This window comes from Scyliorhinus torazame, chromosome 10, assembly GCF_047496885.1.
Source record: "Scyliorhinus torazame isolate Kashiwa2021f chromosome 10, sScyTor2.1, whole genome shotgun sequence".
Taxonomy (NCBI): Eukaryota; Metazoa; Chordata; class Chondrichthyes; order Carcharhiniformes; family Scyliorhinidae; genus Scyliorhinus; species Scyliorhinus torazame.
The window spans coordinates 52,391,920-52,411,483 of NC_092716.1; the positions used below are offsets into that span (position 1 = coordinate 52,391,920).

General features: G+C 55.0%; 1 protein-coding gene across 2 annotated transcripts in view; it reads right to left on the reverse strand.

The window, feature by feature from the left end:
* LOC140430567 (dipeptidase 1-like) overlaps positions 1 to 19,564 on the reverse strand; it is an 86,004-nt gene that overhangs the window by 29,936 nt on the left and 36,504 nt on the right. For both annotated transcript variants that reach the window (XM_072518124.1, XM_072518123.1), the window contains exons 4-5: positions 17,202 to 17,352; positions 8,515 to 8,584 (exon numbers count right to left, since the gene is read on the reverse strand). In XM_072518124.1, coding sequence (XP_072374225.1) covers positions 8,515 to 8,584; positions 17,202 to 17,352 — 221 coding nt within the window. The remainder of the gene's footprint in view (positions 1 to 8,514; positions 8,585 to 17,201; positions 17,353 to 19,564) is intronic.

Below are 19,564 nucleotides of genomic sequence, written 5' to 3' on the forward strand. Positions count from 1 at the left end.
ATTGCCCGCAAGAAGGTGGTGATCAGCTGCCTTCTTGAACTAGTGCAGTCCCTGTGATATAGATACACCCGGGACTTCAGGTGGCAGCTTTTACCCGTAAACGGGGGTAACTTTGACGGAAGGTTGGAGGAGAGATGGAGGTGTGGGGATAGGTAGGGTGCTCTTTCCAAGGGCCGGTGCAGACTCGATGAGCCGAATGGCCTCCTTCTGCATTGTAAATTCTATTTGCATAAGATTGGAATCAAATACTTTTTTTAAAAAAGATAGATACACCCACTGTGCTGTTAGGGAGGGAGTTCCCAGATTTTGACCTAGTGACAGTGAAGGAATGGCAATATATTTCCAAATCAGGATGGTGAGTTACTTGGAGGGGAACTTCCAGGTGGTGGTGTTCCCATGTATCTGCTGACCTTGTCCTTCTAGAAGGTAGGAGTCATGGGTTTGATGGTGCTGCCTAAGGAACCTTGGTGAGTTCCTGCAGTGCATCTTGTAGATGGTACACATTGCTGCTACTGCGTCAGTGGTGAAGGGAATAGATGTTTATGGAAGCTGGTTGCTTTGTCCTGGATAGTGTCAACTTTCTTCAGTGTTGTTGGAGCTGCACTCATCCAGGCAAGTGGAGAGTATTCCATCACACTCCTGACTTGTACCTTGTAGATGGTGGACAGGTTTTGGGGAATCAGGTGGTGAGTTACTCGCTGCAGGATTCCTAGCCTCTGACCTGCGCTTGTAGCCAGAGTATTTATAAGATTGGCGCAATGCAGTTTCAGTTCAATGATAACCCCCAGAATGTTGATGTGGGGATTCAATGATGGTAATGCCATTGAATGTTAAGGAGTGATGGCTATCTCCTCTCTTGTTGGAAATGGTCACTGCATGGCACTTGTGTGGCGTGAATGTTATTTGTCACTTGTCAGCCCAAGCCTGGATATTGTCCAGGTCTTGCAGCATTTGGATGTGGACTGCTTCAGTATCTAAGGAGTCGCAAATGGTGCTGAACATTGTGCAGACATCATCAGCGGATAGCACCACTTTTGACCTTGTGATGGAAGGAAGGTCATTGATGAAGCAGCTGAAGAATGTTGGGCCTCAAATATTACCCGAGAATTGCAGATTAAGGGCGAAATTCTCCGTTATCGGCGGAAAGTCCGCCGATCGGCGCAAAAAACGGCGCAAATCCGACTTGCGTCACGTCGGAAAAATGGGTCGATAGTCTCCGGCCCGAAATGGGCTAGCAGCGACGTAACGGGATCCACGCTTGCGCAGTGGTTCACGCCGTGCAGCGTCATACGCGCTGCACGGCGTGACGGCTCATATGGCCGCGCTGCTCCCCCCCACCCGACCGCAACACCCGACTTGATGGCTGGCCGTCGCTCAGCCCCGAGGTTCGAGTCACGCGATGTGGAGGCGCTCCTGGACGCGGTGGAGCAGAGGAGGGACGCCCTGTATCCCGGGCACGGCCGCAGAGTTGCCCCACGCCACAGCCGGCGTCTGTGGAGGGAAGTGGCAGAGGCCGTCACCGCTGTGGCCCTGACAACACGGACAGGCACCCAGTGCCACAAGAAGGTGAACGGCCTCGTCAGAGCAGGCAGGGTGAGCCTCCCCCATATCCCCCCTCCCCCATATCCCCCCCTCCCCCATATCCCCCCTCCCCCATATCCCCCCTCCCCCATATCCCCCCCTCCCCCATATCCCCCCTCCCCCATATCCCCCTCCCCCATATCCCCCCTCCCCCATATCCCCCCTCCTCCATATCCCCCATATCCCCCCCTCCCACATATCCGCCCCTCCCCATATCCCCCATATCCCCCCTCCCCATATCCCACCCTCCCCCATATCCCCCCCTCCCCCATATCCCCCCTCCCCCATATCCCCCCTCCCCCATATCCCCCCTCCCCCATATCCCCCATATCCCCAAGTGAATCCAGCCCTAACCTTAACCTCTGCAATCCACGCGCAACCGATGGCGTGCATTCATATACCTGCCTAACACTGTTGCCTTTTACCCCTGCCACCATCCCCCACAGTAGAAGCGCGCACACAACAATAAGGAGCATGTGAGGACTGGAGGAGTTCCCGCTGATGAGAGGCCACTGACCGTACACGAGGAAAGGGCCCTGGAACTGGCTGGCGGACCTGAGGACCGGGAGGCTGCTGATGCAGAGGTCGGGGGCGTACTAGCGAGTGAGCCACCGACAGCCCGTCCCCATAGCCCCCCTCCCCTATATCCCCCTCCCCCGTATCACCTGATCACTGCCTGATGTCTAACAATGCATGCTTCATTGTGTATCGCAGGACCAAACGTCCAGGCACCCATCCCCGCAGATGCAGACCGCCCGCAGGATGCCCCTCGGAGACCACAGGAGACGGAGAGACCCGCACCCTCCAGCATGCGACGCCAGCAGGATGCCCCTCGGAGACCACAGGAGACGGAGAGACCCGCACCCTCCAGCATGCGACGCCCGCAGGATGCCCCTCGGAGACCACGGGAGACGGAGAGACCCGGACCCTCCAGCATGCGACGCCCGCAGGATGCCCCTCGGAGACCACGGGAGACGGAGAGACCCGGACCCTCCAGCATGCGACGCCCGCAGGATGCCCCTCGGAGACCACGGGAGACGGAGAGACCCGGACCCTCCAGCATGCGACGCCCGCAGGATGCCCCTCGCACACCACGGGAGACGGAGAGACCTGGAGCAACAGGGAGACGACACCCCGTCACGTGCGGGAGCGACCACCCAGCGACGAGGGGGGCAGCCACAGGCCCCCTTCACATCCGAGCCAGGACACCACTACCCAGGACACCACTACCCAGGACACCACTACCCAGGACACCCCTACCCGGGACAGCACTACACAGGAAGACGAAATACCGGACAGTGACTCAGAGTGGATGGGTGGAGACGAACCCCCACCCCAAAGTGCCATGGACTCAGAGTGGGACGAAGAGCACGACACAACGCCACTGCTGTCACCAACACCCTCCACCATCGCAGAAACACTCACCACTGTTGGGCACTTTAGTGATGAGGCGTCTGGTACACTCACTGGTGCACACAACACAGCCGTCCCGGTACAGCAGGTGGAGGTAGGAGCAGCAGAGGGACCGGGCGGTCGGAGGGCAGCCCAGCCCAAGCGAACATCTGCCGCCCAGATGGATCCCGGGTTCCTGCAGTTACCACACCCACACATAGATCCGATGCAACCACCGACCCGGAGACGAGCGAAGAGGGTGACAGGCGGCTTGCGGCGGCTGCGGTCGCAGGTGGAGGAGTCCACCCGCGTCCAGGAGCTGGGAGTGGTGCCGGTCATGCGTGCCACCCAGGCCGACACCGCACGGGTGGCGTCCGCGGTGGAGGCAATGGGTGCGACGGTGTCAGACATGGGGAACGGTTTGCGAGGCCTGGGGCCTTCCGTGCAGGCGGCGTCTGTGGCCCAGGAAATGGCTGCCCTCTCACAGGAGGCCATGAGCCAGTGCCAGCGCCAGATGGCAGAGGCGCTCAACGCCATAGCCCAGTCTCTGCAGGCCATGGCCCAGTCTCAGCAGGCCATGGCCCAGTCTCTGCAGGCCATCGCTGAGGGCATCGGCGCCAGTTGCCATGTGCGAGCCGGCGTCGCACTGTCACAGACAGGGTTTGCCAACCCCCTGGGCTCCATGGCTGCAAACCTGCAGACCCCTGTCGATACCAGCACGGGCCTCCAGGACTGGCAGCGCCAGATGTCGGGGGGGCGTCGGATGGCCAGTCCGTTCGCATCCCCCACCCATGTAGAGGCCTGGGGGCCATCGGGCACCCCGGGGGAGGAGGAGGTGGTGTGGTCCGTCCCGGCTCCCTGTGCAGGGGAGGTCCCGGTACACCGCGACACCTCGGACTCCCCCCCTTCCGTCCCAGGTGCATCGGGTGGGCAACGGGCAGGACAGGCTGGCAGCTCGCCATCCCAGTCGCCCGGGCCGCAGCCTGGCCCATCTAGGCCAGGACGCTCCAGGAAACGGCCGCCAAAGGGATCCAGTGTCAGAGGGCAGGAATCACAGGAGTCCACCTCCAGTTCTGCTGTACCGTCTGGGGAACCACGTAGACGTAGTCAAAGGGCCCGTAAGGCCAAACAATTAGACACTGAGTAAGTTGGCACGGGTGCAGGGCACAGATGAGTTTTAGGGGCTAGGGCACGTGCATGAACTCCTTTGGTTATTAAAGTCAATGTTACACCTACCGAAGCTGCCTTTGTGCTCTGTCCAATGTGTGCGGGGGTGTCATGTACGTTGAGCGCAAGTGTGTGTGAGGGGTGGTCTTACCTCAGCCCCCGGTGAGTCTGCCCCATTCCCCCTGGGCCGCCATCAACATCCCCCGGGCAGAGGACGGGACCGTGCGCTGCTGTGTCACAGCCGCATGCAGGGATGGTCCGGGTGGATGGTGGTACTGTGGCCATGGGTCAGACATAGTCCAACGATGTAGAGCCAGGAGCTCATCGCAGGGCGGGTTGTCATCATCCTCCATGGCCTACGATAGACACGTGTCCACCCGCAACTGTGTGAGCCCGGCCCGTTGTGCCGCAGGTGGATCGGCAATGGGGAGGGGGGGGTGGTGTGCATGCGGGTGGGGTGGGTGGTGTTGGGGAGGGGGGTGAGGGTGCTGGGTGGGTGGATGGGTGGGGGGTGTGGGTGGTCGGCTGTTGCCATACTACCCGATTCCCACGCCCATCTAGTCAGTGAAGCGGGCGGCTATCAGTCTGTCCCGTGCCCGCTGGGCCAGCCGGTAACGGTGGACAGCCACCCGCCTGTGTCTACCCCGTCTGCCCTGACCATTGCCCCCATCCCCCTCATCTGGGGAGGACTGTGCCTCTTCCTGCTGCTCCTCCACTCCGCCCTCCTCTGCCTGCGGCACATCGTCCCTCTGCTGGGCTGTGTTGTGCAGGACGCAGCACACCACAATGATGCGGCCGACCCTATCTGACCGATACTGGAGGGCGCCCCCAGAGAGGTCCAGGCACCTGAAACGCATCTTCAGCACGCCAAAGCACCTCTCGATCACTCCCCTTGTCGCTACATGGGCATCATTGTAGCGGTTCTCCGCCTCATTGCGTGGCCTCCGTATAGGCGTCATCAGCCACGATCGCAATGGGTAGCCCCTGTCACCCAGCAACCAGCCCCTCAGCCGGGGATGGCGTCCCTCGTACATGCCGGGGATGGATGACCGCGACAACACGAATGAGTCGTGTACACTGCCTGGGTGACGGGCGCAGACGTGCAGGATCATCATGCGGTGGTCGCAGACCACCTGTACGTTCATCGAGTAGATCCCTTTCCTATTAGTGAACACGGCCCTGTTATCTGCAGGTGGCCGCACGGCGACGTGCATCCCATCGATCGCGCCCTGGACCATGGGGAACCCGGCCACGGCAGAGAAGCCCACGGCCCGGGCATCTTGGCTGGCCCGGTCCACGGGGAAGCGGATGTAGCGGTGCGCCATGGCATAAAGGGCATCTGTCACTGCCCGGATGCACCGGTGCACCGAAGTCTGCAATATGCCGGACAGGTCCCCACTCGGTGCCTGGAATGACCCCGTTGCATAAAAGTTCAGGGCCACCGTAACCTTGACGGACACGGGGAGAGGGTGTCCCCCGCCAGTGCCACGCGGCGACAGGTGTGCCAGCAGGTGGCAGATGTGTGCCACGGTTTCCCGGCTCATCCGGAGTCTCCTCCTGCATTCCCGGTCCGTGAGGTCCTGGTATGACTGGCGGGGCCGGTACACACGGGGCGCCCTCGGGTGCCTCCGTTGCCGTGGGGCCCTCTGCGGCAGCCTGCGCCGCCTCTCTGGCACGCCCCTCCTCCTCCTCATCCAGGGCAACATAGACATGAGCGGCTGCCACCACGGCGGCCAACATCGCTGGATGATCTGAAAACATGACGGCCTGGTGGGGGGGAGGGGAACGACGACATGTCATCATTGCCCATATCCCCTCCTCCCCCCAGCCAGTTGGCATGGACCGCATGGGTCCAACTGTTGGAGGCTGGCACCTGGCCAGGTGGACCAACTCACTTGCCCTCCCATCCCCCTCCTCGGCATGGACCCCCCCCCAACCTCCACCCCAGCACGGACTCCCCCCCCCAACCTCCACCCCGGCACGGACCCCCCGCCCCCCAACCTCCACCCCGGCACGGACCCCCCCCCAACCTCACCCCGGCACGGCACGGACCCCCCCCAACCTCCACCCCGGCACGGACCCCACCCCAACCTCCACCCCGGCACGGACCCCCCCCCCCAACCTCCACCCCAGCACGGCACGGACCCCCCCCTAACCTCCACCCCAGCACGGACCCCCCCCCCCAACCTCCACCCCGGCACGGACCCCCCCATCCACCTCCCCGGCACGGACCCCCTCCCGGCACTCCCCCGGAGCCCAGCCTACTCTAGCCCCCCCCCCCCCTCCCCCCCGCCGCACACACACACACAAGCCGAGACACACCTCTGCTCACGCATTCAGACTGCGGCCACGCCATTGCCTGCCCAGAGCCAACCCCCCAGGCCGTCACTCACCTCCACGCTGGTCGGCGTGAGTCTGGAGCACCGGGTCACGCCGATGAAAAGGAGGTTTAATTTACGTCGACGTGAACGGTCATCACGTCGACGGGACTTCGGCCCATCCGGAAAGGAGAATATCGGCAGGCCGAAAATCGGCTGCCTTGCGCAGACCCGTGACATTCTCCGCGGCAGCGGCGACATTAACGCCCCGCCGACTTTTCTCCCTTCGGAGACTTCGGCAACCGGCGGGGGCGGGATTCACGGCGGCCAACGGCCATTCTCCGACCCTCTGGGGGGTCGGAGAATGACGCCCTAAATCTGTGTGTGGTGTGAAAGTCACTCAACAACCTTGGCTAGCACCCGCCACAGAAAGGTGGGTTGTTGACATTGGATGCAGCCTGTCCCAGGTAAAGTATCTGGAGGTGGGAACTCCCCGAAAATAATTAGCTCTGTTCAAATACATGTCCAATTGCCAGATCATAACAACTCTCTGTGTGAAGATAATTACCCACATTTCCCCTCTAGTTTTTTTGTCAATAATTTTCAATAGATGATTTTTGGTTACTGATCCACTTGCTAGAGCAAACAGTGTCTTCCTCCCTGCTCTTTCAAAATCCCTCAATTTGGAACACATCTATTAGCCTCCATTGAACTTTTTTCCTCTGAGGCTTTCGCAGTCTCTCCACATTATAGACATCCTTCATTTCCAATAGTCTGGTAAACCGATGGCTGTGATATCTTTCCAAAGGTGTGGTGCCCCAAATTATACACACTACTCCAGCTAAGGCATAACCAGTGATTTCTAAAGGTTGCCTTTATTTGTATCCAACACCCTTAATTGAAAAGATAATTATTCCATACACTTTCTTAGCTGCCTATGAACTTACCCTGTTACCTCTTGAGATTTTCTGAACATGCAACGCAAGGTCACTCAATCTGCTTTTGCATTCCCTCGCACAGTACCATTTAGATTTTGTTTCCTCCAAAGTCCATTACTTCATACTTATCTGCAATAAATTGTACCTACCATGTGTTTCTGTTTACACCCTCTTTATTACTATTTGCTACATTATTGAGCTCTGTATTGTTCACAACCTTCTAATTTGTACTCTCTCTACCCAAATCCAGGTCATTTATATAAATAACAAGAAAAACTATGATCCTAATAGGAACTTTGGGGAATATCACTTCATATCTCTCTGCATTCAGAAAAAAACATCTGTCCACCACTCTGCCTCCCATCCTTTATTTATTTACTATTAATTTAAAACCATTTGCTTCTATTTTCTGAATAAATCTATTTGTTACTTCATCGAACACCTTCAGAAAGTTGATAGGTGCAATGCCTACAGCACTACCTTCATCAACCATCTCTGTTACTTCAAAGAACTCAGTAAAGTAAGCCAGGCACAAGTTGCCTTTTACAAATCCATACTGATTTGTCTCCAAGTGAATAGTAATTTTGTCCTTTGATTATGGTTTCTAGTGGTTCTCCCATCACTGATGTTAGTATGGTGGCCTATGGTTACCAAATTCACCTAGCCCCCTTACTTTTTGAACAGTTGTGCAACATTTGCAATGCTGCAAAGCTCTGGCACCACTCCCAAATCCAAGGAATATTGAAAGGTTGTGGTCAGGGCTTTGTACAAAGTTTTTGGTAAGGTATATATGAACAAGTTGGTTTTGTCACACTAATCAGATAGGCTTTATACATTGCAGTCTGTGTTCTAGTACCACTGATTAATGTTGGTAAAGTTGATTGAAGCCTTCATGAGGAACAATATCTCAACTACAAGCTTTAAATTTTGTTTTGCAATAATCATATACACCATAACATTATTCACTGATAAAAGGACAAAGATCTTTGACATAATAATCATCACAAATGTTTTCTTTCTACACAGTCACAATGCACTTTTGCCATAGGAGTGTCCAGTAAATTTTATAATGTAAATCAAAAACAGAATTTTTATAGCCTCAGGTACAGTTTACTAACTTTTCCAAAATCAGATAATCCATTGACACCAGGTTTTGCAATGTCACTGTCCACTTTGCTGCTGTCTGCCCTGAAAAACGAGAGAAGTTAAAATGCTTGGATTAGGTGCATTCTAGATTTGTTGTGCAAAATAGAAAAAAGTGATCAGTAGTTACACGGTGAGACAATGTGCTGATAAACCTTCATATTTTATCATGGACGAATGTCAATGATTCTGAACACAACATAAAAATGTAAGAATTGGCGCAGGAGAAGGATATTCAGCCCTTTCAGCCCGCTCGATCATTCAATGTGATCACAGCATTTTTCTGCTGTGATCCCCATGTCCCTTGATGTTTTTAATGTGTAGAAATCTATCAATCTCAATTTTGAACATACTCAATGACTGAGCCTCCCTAGCCTGCTGGGACAGAATTGCAAAGATTCAATAGCCTCTGAGTGAAGAAATTCCTCCTCATCTCAGTCCTAAATAGCCTGCCTCTCATTCTGAGACCTTGCCCTCTGGTTCTAGATCTCTCAACTAATGGAAACATCCTTGTTGCACCTACCCTGTTGAGCCCTGTAAGAATTGTGTATGTTTGAATGAAATCGCCTCTCATTCCTCGAAACACCAGAGAATAAAGACACAGTCTATTTAGTCTTTTCCCATAGGACAATCTCTCCATCGCAGGAATTAATTGAAGGAACCTTTGTTACACTCCCTCTGTAGCAAGTATATCTTTCCTTAGGTAAGGGGAACAAAACTGCACATAATACTCTCAGTGAGCTCTCACCAAAGCACTATGTAATTGCAGTAAGACATCATTATCCTGTACTCAAATCCTCTTGCAATGAAGGTCAATATACCATTTCCCTTCTTAATTGTTTTCTGTACCTGCATGTTAGCTTTCAGTGACTTCTGAAAAAGGACATGCAAGTCCCTTTGAAGTTAAACACTTCCCAACCTCTCACTAATTTAAGAAACACTCTGGACGTGATTCTCCACCCCCACGCCGAAGTGACGGCGCGGAACGGCCCCGGTCCCGACCAATTCAGGCCCTGACAATGGGCCAGTATCGGGGCCGCGTCATCTACCCGCGCCTTGTCGCCCGTGTAAAAGCGGCGCCGATTAGATGACGCGGCTGGCGCCGCATAACGGATGTCATCCGCGCATGCGCGGGTTGTCCGGCGCCAACCCGCTCATGTGTGGTTGCTGTCCTGTCCAAATCCGCCCCGCAAGAAGATGGGGGACGGATCTTGCGGGGCCGCGGAAGGAAGGAGGTCCTCCTTCAGAGAGGACGGCCCGACGATCAGTGGGCACCGATCGCGGGCCACCCCACATTCCAGGTGAAGCCCGGTGCAGGATCCCCCCTCGCCCCCCCACAGGCCGCCCCCCCCCCCCCCAGCGTTCACGCACCGCCCACGACTGTAGCGACCAGGTGTGGACGGCGCTGGGGGGAACCCGCCGTTTTGGCCTGGCCGCTCGGCCCACCCGGGCCTCAGAATAGCGGGGGTGCCGGAGAATCGCCATTTTGGGTATCTCCCGCGAAACTCGACCGGGCCGTTCCCGCCGCTTGGGAAAATCGCGGGAGGGTGTCGGACCGGCGTCCCCGGAAATTTCGGCGGCCCAGGCGATTCTCCCAACCGGCATGGGAGTGGAGAATCATGCCCTCTGTATTTTTCTTCTTCCAAAGTTGATAACCTCACATTTCTCCTCATTGTATTCCATATGGCAAAACATTTTCCCCACTCCTTAGCCTCTCCAAACCCCCTTGAAAGCATCTTTGCATCCTTCTTACATCTCACACTTCCACCTGCTTTTGTGCCATCTGCAATTTTGAAAATATTACACTTAATCCCACATCCAAATCATTGATATAGATTGTGAAAAGCTGGGACCCAAGCACCCGATCCTTGCTATCCCTACTAGCCTGCCAACCTGAAAATATTCATTAACCAGTTTGCAATCCATGCCAGTATTTACCCCCAATCCCATGTGATCTATCAAAAGCTCTCTGAAAATCTAAATATACCATGTCTACTGGTCCCCCCTCATCTATTCATCTAGTTACATCCTCAACAAAAACTCCTAATGTATTGTTAAATATGATTTCATAAATCTATGCTGACTGCCCAATCCTACTATTATTTTCTAAATGTCCTGTTATCACATTGTTTAGAAAGGATTTTAGAGTTTTCCCTATTCCTATGTCGGGTTAATAGGTCTGAAGTTTCCCATTCTCTCTCCCTCCTTTCTTAAATATTGGGGTTATATTTCCCACCTTCCAAACTGCAGGAACCATTACAAAGTCCATAGAATTTTGAAAGATGGCCACCAATGCATCGACTATCTACACAGCCACCTCTTTCAACACTCTGGGATCTAGATCATGAAGTCTAGAAGATGTATCTACTTTAAGTCCCAGAATGAGTTTGCAAGACTAGCCATGAAGTGACATTAATAGTTCCCCACAGACAACTTCCGGTTGCGGCGATGCGGAGCTAAGCCGCACGATTCGGCAGCTCCCGCGATCACGGACTTTCGGGCTCTCTAGAGGAGCCCCAACAGGAATTTTTTGAATGTTCCGTGTGGGAAGGGAAGAGTGAGGTCCCCCTTCACCGTTTATGGACCGGACGAGAAGCGAAACGGCCAAAAAAGCGGCGTTGGAGCAGTGGGAGAAGCGAGGGAAGAAAAACAAAATGGCGGCGGCCGGGGATAAAGTGGAATACGGGCCAGAGCTGCAAGAATTCATTAAGCGCTGTTTCGAGGAGCTGCGGAAAGAGATGCTGGCGCCTATGCTGTCGGCGATTGAAGGACTAGGGATGACCCAGAAGACCCATGAGGTAAAGATCAAGGAGGTGCAGAAAAAAGTCAATGAGAACGAGGATGAGATCTTGGGCCTGGCGGTTAGGGTGGAGGAGCGCTGCACAAGAGGTGGGTGGGAAGATTCGAAGACCTGGAGAACAGGTCGAGGGGAAAGAATCTTCGGATCCTGGGTCTCCCTGAAGAGGTGGAGGGGGCCGATGCCGGGGCATATGCGAGCACGATGCTCGAGTCGATGATGGGCGCGGAGACCCCTCCGAGGCCTTTGGAGCTGGATGGGGCACACCGGGTGCTGGCGAGGAGGCCCAAGGCTAATGAGCCGCCAAGGGCGATTGTGGTGAGGTTTCACCGTTTCATGGACAGAGAGAGGGTCTTGAAATGGGCCAAGAAAGAGCGGAGCAGCAGCTGGGAGAATGCGGAGATCCGAGTATACCCGGACTGGAGCACGGAGGTTGCAAAGAGGAGAGCGGGTTTCAACCGGGCCAAGGCGGTGCTGCACCGGAAAGGACTGAGATTCAGAATGCTGCAGCCAGCGCGATTGTGGGTCACATACAAGGATCAACACCACTATTTTGAAACGCCTGAGGAGGCTTGGACCTTTATTCAAACTGAAAAGTTGGACTCAAACTGAGGGTTTGTGAGGGTGGGGGGGGGGATGTTTGATGTTTGTTGTACATCGGGTGTTAATCACGCGCAGGAAATGTTCCACGGACTGGGGGAGGGATGGGGATGGGGAAAGGGACCGGGTGAGAAGACCGTACGAGACGGTGGGCGCTGGTGCTGGAGGGAGAGGAGGCTCGGGGATGGGGGAAATGAGACAAGGCCGTGACAGGAGCTGCGCCAGAGGGGGCGGGGCAGGCTTAGGAAAGCGCGTTTTTTTTCCTGCGCTAGGGAAGAAAGGAGGGGGGGGGATGGAGGAGCGCACACTGATTGGGAGATTCCCACACGGGGGGGGGGGGGGGGTCAATGGGACGGCGGGGGAAGCCGGGGTCAGCAGGAGTCAGCTGACTTACGGGAGTGCTATGGGGGAGCAAAAAAGCTAGACACGGGTCTAGCGGGGAGGGGGGAGAGGGAGGGGGGGGGAAAAGGGTTGCTGCTGCACTGGTCGAAGGGGAATGGGACACCGAAGAGGTGTTCGGGGCGGGGGTCTCCCGTTTGGGGGACTGGAGGGTGAGGGCGGCGCGGGCACGGGACTGGCCTAGAAAAGGAGATGGCTAGTCGGCGGGGGGGGGGGTGGGGGGGGTGGTGGTGGTGGGGGGGGGGGGGGGGGAGGGGTGGGGAGGAGTGGGGGGGGCGTGGGAGGCCCCCCAATTCGGCTGATAACGTGGAATGTGAGGGGCCTGAATGGGCCGGTAAAGAGGGCTCGAGTGTTCGCGCACTTAAAGGGACTGAAGGCAGACGTGGTCATGCTCCAGGAGACACATTTGAAGGTGGCGGATCAGGTCAGGTTAAGAAAGGGATGGGTAGGACAGGTATTCCATTCGGGGCTGGACGCGAAGAACAGAGGGGTGGCAATATTGGTGGGGAAGCGGGTGTCGTTTGAGGCCAAGAATATCGTAGTGGACAATGGAGGTCGATACGTGATGGTGAGCGGTAAGTTGCAGGGGACATGGGTGGTATTGGTAAATGTATACGCCCCGAACTGGGATGATGCCGGATTCATGAAGCGCATGTTGGGGCGCATTTCGGACCTGGAGGTAGGAAGCTTGATAATGGGTGGGGATTTTAATACGGTGTTGGACCCTGCACTGGATCGCTCCAGATCTAGGACCGGAAAGAGGCCGGCGGCGGCCAAGGTGCTTAAGGGGTTTATGGATCAGATGGGGGGGGGGGGGGGGGGGGGGGGGGGGACCCGTGGAGGTTTGCCAGGCCGCAGGCCAGGGAATTTTCTTTTTTCTCCCACGTGCACAAAGCCTACTCCCGGATAGATTTTTTTGTTCTGCAGGATCCCGAAAGTGGAGGGAACAGAGTATTCGGCCATAGCCATTTCAGATCACGCCCCGCGCTGGGTGGAACTGGAGTTGGGAGAGGAGAGGGACCAACGCCCGTTGTGGCGGTTGGATGTGGGAATGCTGGCAGATGAGGCGGTGTGTGGGAGGGTGAGGGGGTGTATCAAAAGGTACTTGGAGGCCAACGACAACGGGGAGGTGCGGGTGGGGGTGGTATGGGAGGCGCTGAAGGCGGTGATCAGGGGAGAGCTAATCTCCATCACGGCTCATAGGGAGAAGATAGAGGGCATGGAAAGGGAGAGGTTAGTGGGGGAGATTTTAAGAGTGGACAGGAGATACGCAGAGGCCCCTGAAGAGGGATTACTTAGGGAAAGGCGACGCCTCCAGATGGAGTTTGACCTGTTGACCACAGGGAAGGCAGAGGCACAGTGGAGGAAAGCGCAGGGGGCGACGTACGAGTATGGGGAGAAGGCGAGTCGGATGCTGGCACACCAGCTCCGTAAGAGGATGGCAGCGAGGGAAATAGGTGGAGTCAAGGATGGAAGGGGAGCTATGGTGCGGAGTGCGACGAAAGTAAATGAGGCATTCAAGGCCTTCTATGAGGAGCTGTACAGATCCCAGCCCCCAGCGGGGGAAGAGGGGATGAGACGATTCCTGGACCAACTGAGGTTCCCGAGGGTGGAGGAGCAGGAGGTGGCTGGTTTGGGGGCACCAATTGGGTTGGAGGAGCTGAGCAAAGGTTTGGGGAGTATGCAGGCAGGGAAGACCCCGGGACTGGACAGGTTCCCGGTTGAGTTCTACAGGAAGTACGTAGACCTGTTGGCCCCGCTGCTAGTGAGGACTTTTAATGAGGCAAGGGGGGGAGAGACCCTGCCCCCGACAATGTCGGAGGCGACGATCTCTTTGATCCTGAAGCGGGACAAGGACCCACTGCAATGTGGGTCGTACAGGCCGATCTCGCTCCTCAATGTGGATGCTAAGTTGCTGGCAAAAGTGCTTGCTACGAGGATTGAGGACTGTGTCCTGGGGATGATTCACGAGGACCAGACGGGATTTGTAAAGGGTAGGCAGCTAAACGCCAATGTGCCGCGGCTCCTAAACGTGATAATGATGCTATCGGTGGAGGGAGAGGCGGAGATAGTGGCAGCTATGGACGCGGAGAAGGCCTTTGACCGAGTAGAGTGGGAGTACCTCTGGGAAGTGCTGCGTAGGGTTGGGTTCGGGGGAGGGTTTATTAGTTGGGTTAAGCTCCTTTACAGAGCCCCGGCGGCGAGTGTGGTTACGAATCGGCGGAGGTCGGAGTATTTTCGTCTGTACCGTGGGACGAGGCAGGGGTCTCGTCCCCCCTGTTCCCTCTGTTGTTTGCATTAACAATTGAACCCTTGGCCATGTCATTAAGGGAGTCAAGGAAATGGAGGGGGGGTGGTCCGAGGTGGAGAGGAACATTGAGTGTCGCTTTATGCAGATGACCTGTTGCTGTATGTGGCGGATCCAGTGGAGGGGATGGTGGAGGTCATGCAGACTCTAACGGAGTTTGGGGATTTTTCGGGCTATAAGCTTAATGTAGGGAAGAGTGAGCTCTTTGTAGTACAGGCAGGGGACCAGGAAAGGGGGATAGACGATCTACCGCTGAGGAGGGCGGAAAGGAGCTTTCGGTACCTGGGGATCCAAATCGCTAGGAGTTGGGGGGCCCTACATAAACTGAATCTGATGAGGCTGGTGGAGCAGATGGAGGAGGACTTCAAAAGATGGGACATGTTGCCGCTCTCGCTAGCGGGTAGAGTGCAGTCGGTCAAAATGGTGGTCCTCCCGAGGTTTCTTTTTGTGTTTCAGTGCCTTCCCATCGTGATCACCAAGGCCTTTTTTAAGAGGGTAGGCAGGAGCATTATGGGGTTTGTGTGGGTGAATAAGACCCCGAGGGTAAGGAGAGGGTTTCTGGAGCGCAGTAGGGACCAAATCTGGGGGGGCTACTACTGGGCAGCAAATGTGGCGATGATCCGTAAGTGGGTGATGGAGGGAGAGGGGGGCGACATGGAAGAGGTTGGAGATGGCGTCCTGCAAAGGAACGAGCCTGGGGGTGCAGGTGACGGCACCGCTGCCGCTCTCGCCGACAAGGTACACCACGAATCCGGTGGTGGCGGCAACGCTAAAGATCTGGGGCCAGTGGAGACGGCACAGGGGTGCAATGGGAGCCTCGGTGTGGTCCCAGATCAGGGGTAACCATCGATTTGTCCCGGGGAGGATGGACGGGGGGTTTCAGAGCTGGCATCGGGCGGGGATTAGAAGAATGGGGGACCTGTTCATTGACGGGACGTTTGCGAGCCTAGGGGCACTAGAGGAGAAGTTTGGGCTACCCCCGGGAAATGTTTTCAGATACATGCAGGTGAGGACGTTTGTGAGGTGGCAGGTGAGGGAATTCCCGTCGCTCCCGGCACAGGAAATTCAAGACAGGGTGATCTCGGGCGTATGGGTTGGAGAGGGCAAGGTGTCAGCGATATACCAGGAGATGAAAGAAGAGGGGGAGGCATTGGTAGAGGAGCTGAAGGGTAAATGTGAGGAGGAGCTGGGGGAGGAGATTGAGGAGGGGCTATGGGCTGATGCCCTAGTTAGGGGTAATTCCTCTTCCTCGTGTGCCAGGCTTGGCCTGATATAATTTAAGGTGGTTCACAGAGCGCACATGACGGGGGCGAGGCTGAGTAGGTTCTTTGGGGTACGAGGACAGATGTGGGAGGTGCTCAGGAAGTCCGGCGAACCATGTCCATATGTTTTGGTCATGCCCGGCACTGGAGGGGAGTGGCGGGAACAATATCTAAGGTGGTGAAAGCCCGGGTCAAGCCAAGCTGGGGGCTAGCAATATTTGGAGCAGTGGACGAGCCGGGAGTGCAGGAGGCGAAAGAGGCCGGCATTCTGGCCTTTGCATCCCTAGTAGCCCGGCGAAGATCTTGCTAATGTGGAAGGAGGCGAAGCCCCCCAGCGTGGAGGCCTGGATAAATGATATGGCTGGGTTTATCAAGCTAGAGAGGATAAAGTTTGCCTTGAGAGGGTCTGCGCAGGGGTTCTACAGGCGGTGGCAACCGTTCCTAGACTATCTCGCGGAGCGTTAGATGAAGGTCGGTCAGCAGCAGCAGCAACCCAGGGGGAGGGGGGGGGGGGGTGATGTCTTGCGAAGGGGGGGGGGAGGGGGGAGGGAGGGAGGGGAGAGGGGGTCTGTCTGGGGGGTATTTGAGCAAGATAATACATGAAGGATCTGGAAAACTGGCATGTACGGGAGGAATCCAATGTACAAAGTTGTGTAACATATCGTTTTGCCATGTTTATGTCTTGCTATGTGCGTTTTCTTTCTATTTGTTACGAGGGGGGGGGGTTGTTTGTAAGGGTGAAAAATTGTGTTACAAATTTTAATAAATATATTGTTTAAAAAATATATTTTAAATTTAAAAAAAAAAAAGTTCCCCACAGAGAGTGAGAATTATTCTGTGCTGCACTTGTATATCAGATTTTATATCAGATTGTGAAGTGATTTTTGCAGAGGTTTGTGAACAGGCCTCTTGGCAGTCTTTCAGCAATGGATGATGAATGACATGAGCACTCTGTTTTCTATTCACTCCAAATACTGCAGACACATGGCTTCACTTGATATTTTTATCACAACAATTTGCAGTTTTGTTTTTATTAGACAAAATATTTCTTAGTTTAATTTCCAAAATACAGGAAGATAAGTTGGTATCTAGACATTCATAGTGGTTTCCACTTTGATGTTAGGCAGTGTGAACAGGTTTCCATTATACTGGAGCAGGGAATTGTTTAAAAATTATTTCTAGCCAATTCTTTCCACTTACTACCATAACACCTCGAATGATGTTGCTGCATGTAACCCACATTTGCTATTTTGTAGGTAAATGGCTATGCTTTTGAGTAATGAAACATTTTCTTACCATGGTGTGTTACAGATATGCGTCAATGTCAGGTAACGAACTCCAAGTTCATAGAACATGCGCAAAGTTCCCAGACTGCTGTCGATTCCATGGCCACCTTCCATACCAATAAGGCTGGCTATTTTCCCACTGCTAAATACTTCCGTAATTCCTTTAATAGAATGAATCAATACTGTCATATTCTCCAAAAACTATGTTCCTATATACTGGGCGGAATCTTACTACATTTTTTCGAAGTGCTGTTGAGAAAATCGGTGTGAATCTATCAGCAGGAAATTTCACGGATCAATGAGCCTCTTTAAGAAAATGATTTCCACCCACGGGAATCACGCTGAGCTCGTGGTGGCTTGTCTCCAATTTCCTCGCCTCAGGACAACATTAACCTCTATATTAATGGGGAGCTCCTTTTTAAACACCTCCCCAGCACTCGTTCCAGATCCAGTTGAGGAAATGACTGCCATGAAGGCAGCACCATGATTCTCCGAGAGAGCCCTGACCAAACTGCTGGATGATAAGGAACAGAGGTGGGACGACCCATGCCTGCACTCCTGCAGATATCCATCCACCAAGGTCACCACCCCTGCCTGGAAGGCAGCGACTGCAATAGTGAATACCAGAGGACAGAGGACAGGGCAACAATGTTCAAGAAGATGAATTACCTTCTTGGCGCAGCTAGGGTAAATCAGGCTCCTCATGGCTCATGCTGCACCCCTTAACACACCCATCACACCACCATGGCAATTTCTCACCCAGCCATCTCATGGGTTCCCAATACCTCTGATATGGCCCTCTTTTCAACGCCACCCCCACATCCCGTGGTCCTCTTTCCACTACCCGCCTTTTCTCCCCCCCCCCCCCAAATCTCCAAGTAGCTAATGTACTCACATCCCTGCCCCCACACATGCCAGACTTCAATACTATATAAACTGACAGGACGCCCGCCTACACTTTCCCCATCGCTTTGCAAGATAAACTCGAGCAAAACCACCATGAGTGGGCACAGCCAGCTGTAATTATGCCCGAGCTGAGAACCCCAACGCCCTTGGAAGAGAGGGCCCTTGGGTTGGCCAGCAAGAGGCAGGATCGCATCTGTGCACTGGCAAAGTGGTTGCAGCAGACAAAAGTGCAAACCCTCAAGACATGGGCTGGGATTCTCCGAGCCTCCGTGCCGAAATGGCGCTTGGCACCGGGGCGGAGAATAGGGCCTCATACCCACATTCGGGTCCGACGCTGGGACGCGATTCTCCGGCGACCGGAGAACCGGCGCCAGTTGCACATGCGCGGTCGACATGGCAATGGCCGGGGGCCATTGAAAGAGGCCCCCGCAGCGATTCTCCGCGGTCGACTTTCCCGAGTTCCCGCCGGCGTGGTTCATGTATGGTTCCACCCTGTGGGAGCTCGGCGTCTCGACTGCGGTGGCCATCCTGGTGGGGGGGGGGGGATCGTTCTCCGGGGGGGGGGCCTCCACGACGGCAAGGCCCGCGATCGGGGGCCACCGACCGGCGGGCGTGCACGTTCTGTCGCATCCCAGTGGGATTAACTAGCAGGCAGGCTTCTCAGTCACTCACTGGTGAGCACCTCACAATCAAAGATCCACATCTGGTAGAGGTAGGGACGTCCTAGGGATCCGGCACTCGGAGAGATGCAGGGCCCCGTCATCCAGAGCTGCTGGAACTGCAAAGGCAGAGTCGTGATCATCAGGAAGGAATGACAGCATCTCTCATTGCCATCTATCTGAGGTGATGGTGCCGTCACTCCAACACAGACCAACACTGCGCAGTGGAGACTTTGGTGCAGGGCCTTCACTTCCGCTCTGTGGTTCAGCTCATGACCCCTACCACTGAGGACAGGACCTCCGTGGTGCAGGACTTCAACTGTATGGTGCAGGCACTAGTGGGAATGCATCAATGTCAGCGCCAGATGACGGCGGGGCTTCTGGATCTCACTCCACCTGCCCCTCTATCCCATGGAGGAACACAGAGGCCCCAAGTGAAGAGGGTTGGCAGAAGGGCAGTTCAGAGCCCTTCACCCAGGGCGGCATGGTAGCCCAGTGGTTAGTACTGTAGTTTCACAGCGCCAGGGTCCCGGGTTCGATTCCTGGTTTGGGTCACGGTCTGTGTGGAGTCGGCACATTCTCCAGGGGTCTGTGTGGGTTTTCTCCGGGCGCTCAGGTTTCCTCCCACAAGTCTCAAAAGACGTGCTTGTTCGGTGAATTGGACATTCTGAATTTTCCCTCCGTGTACCCAAACAGGCGTCATAGTGGAGGGGATTTTTACAGTAACTTCATTGCAGTTTTAATGTAAGCCTACTTGTGACACTAATAAAGATTATTATAAAGGAGACCCTGGTGATGTCCAGCACAT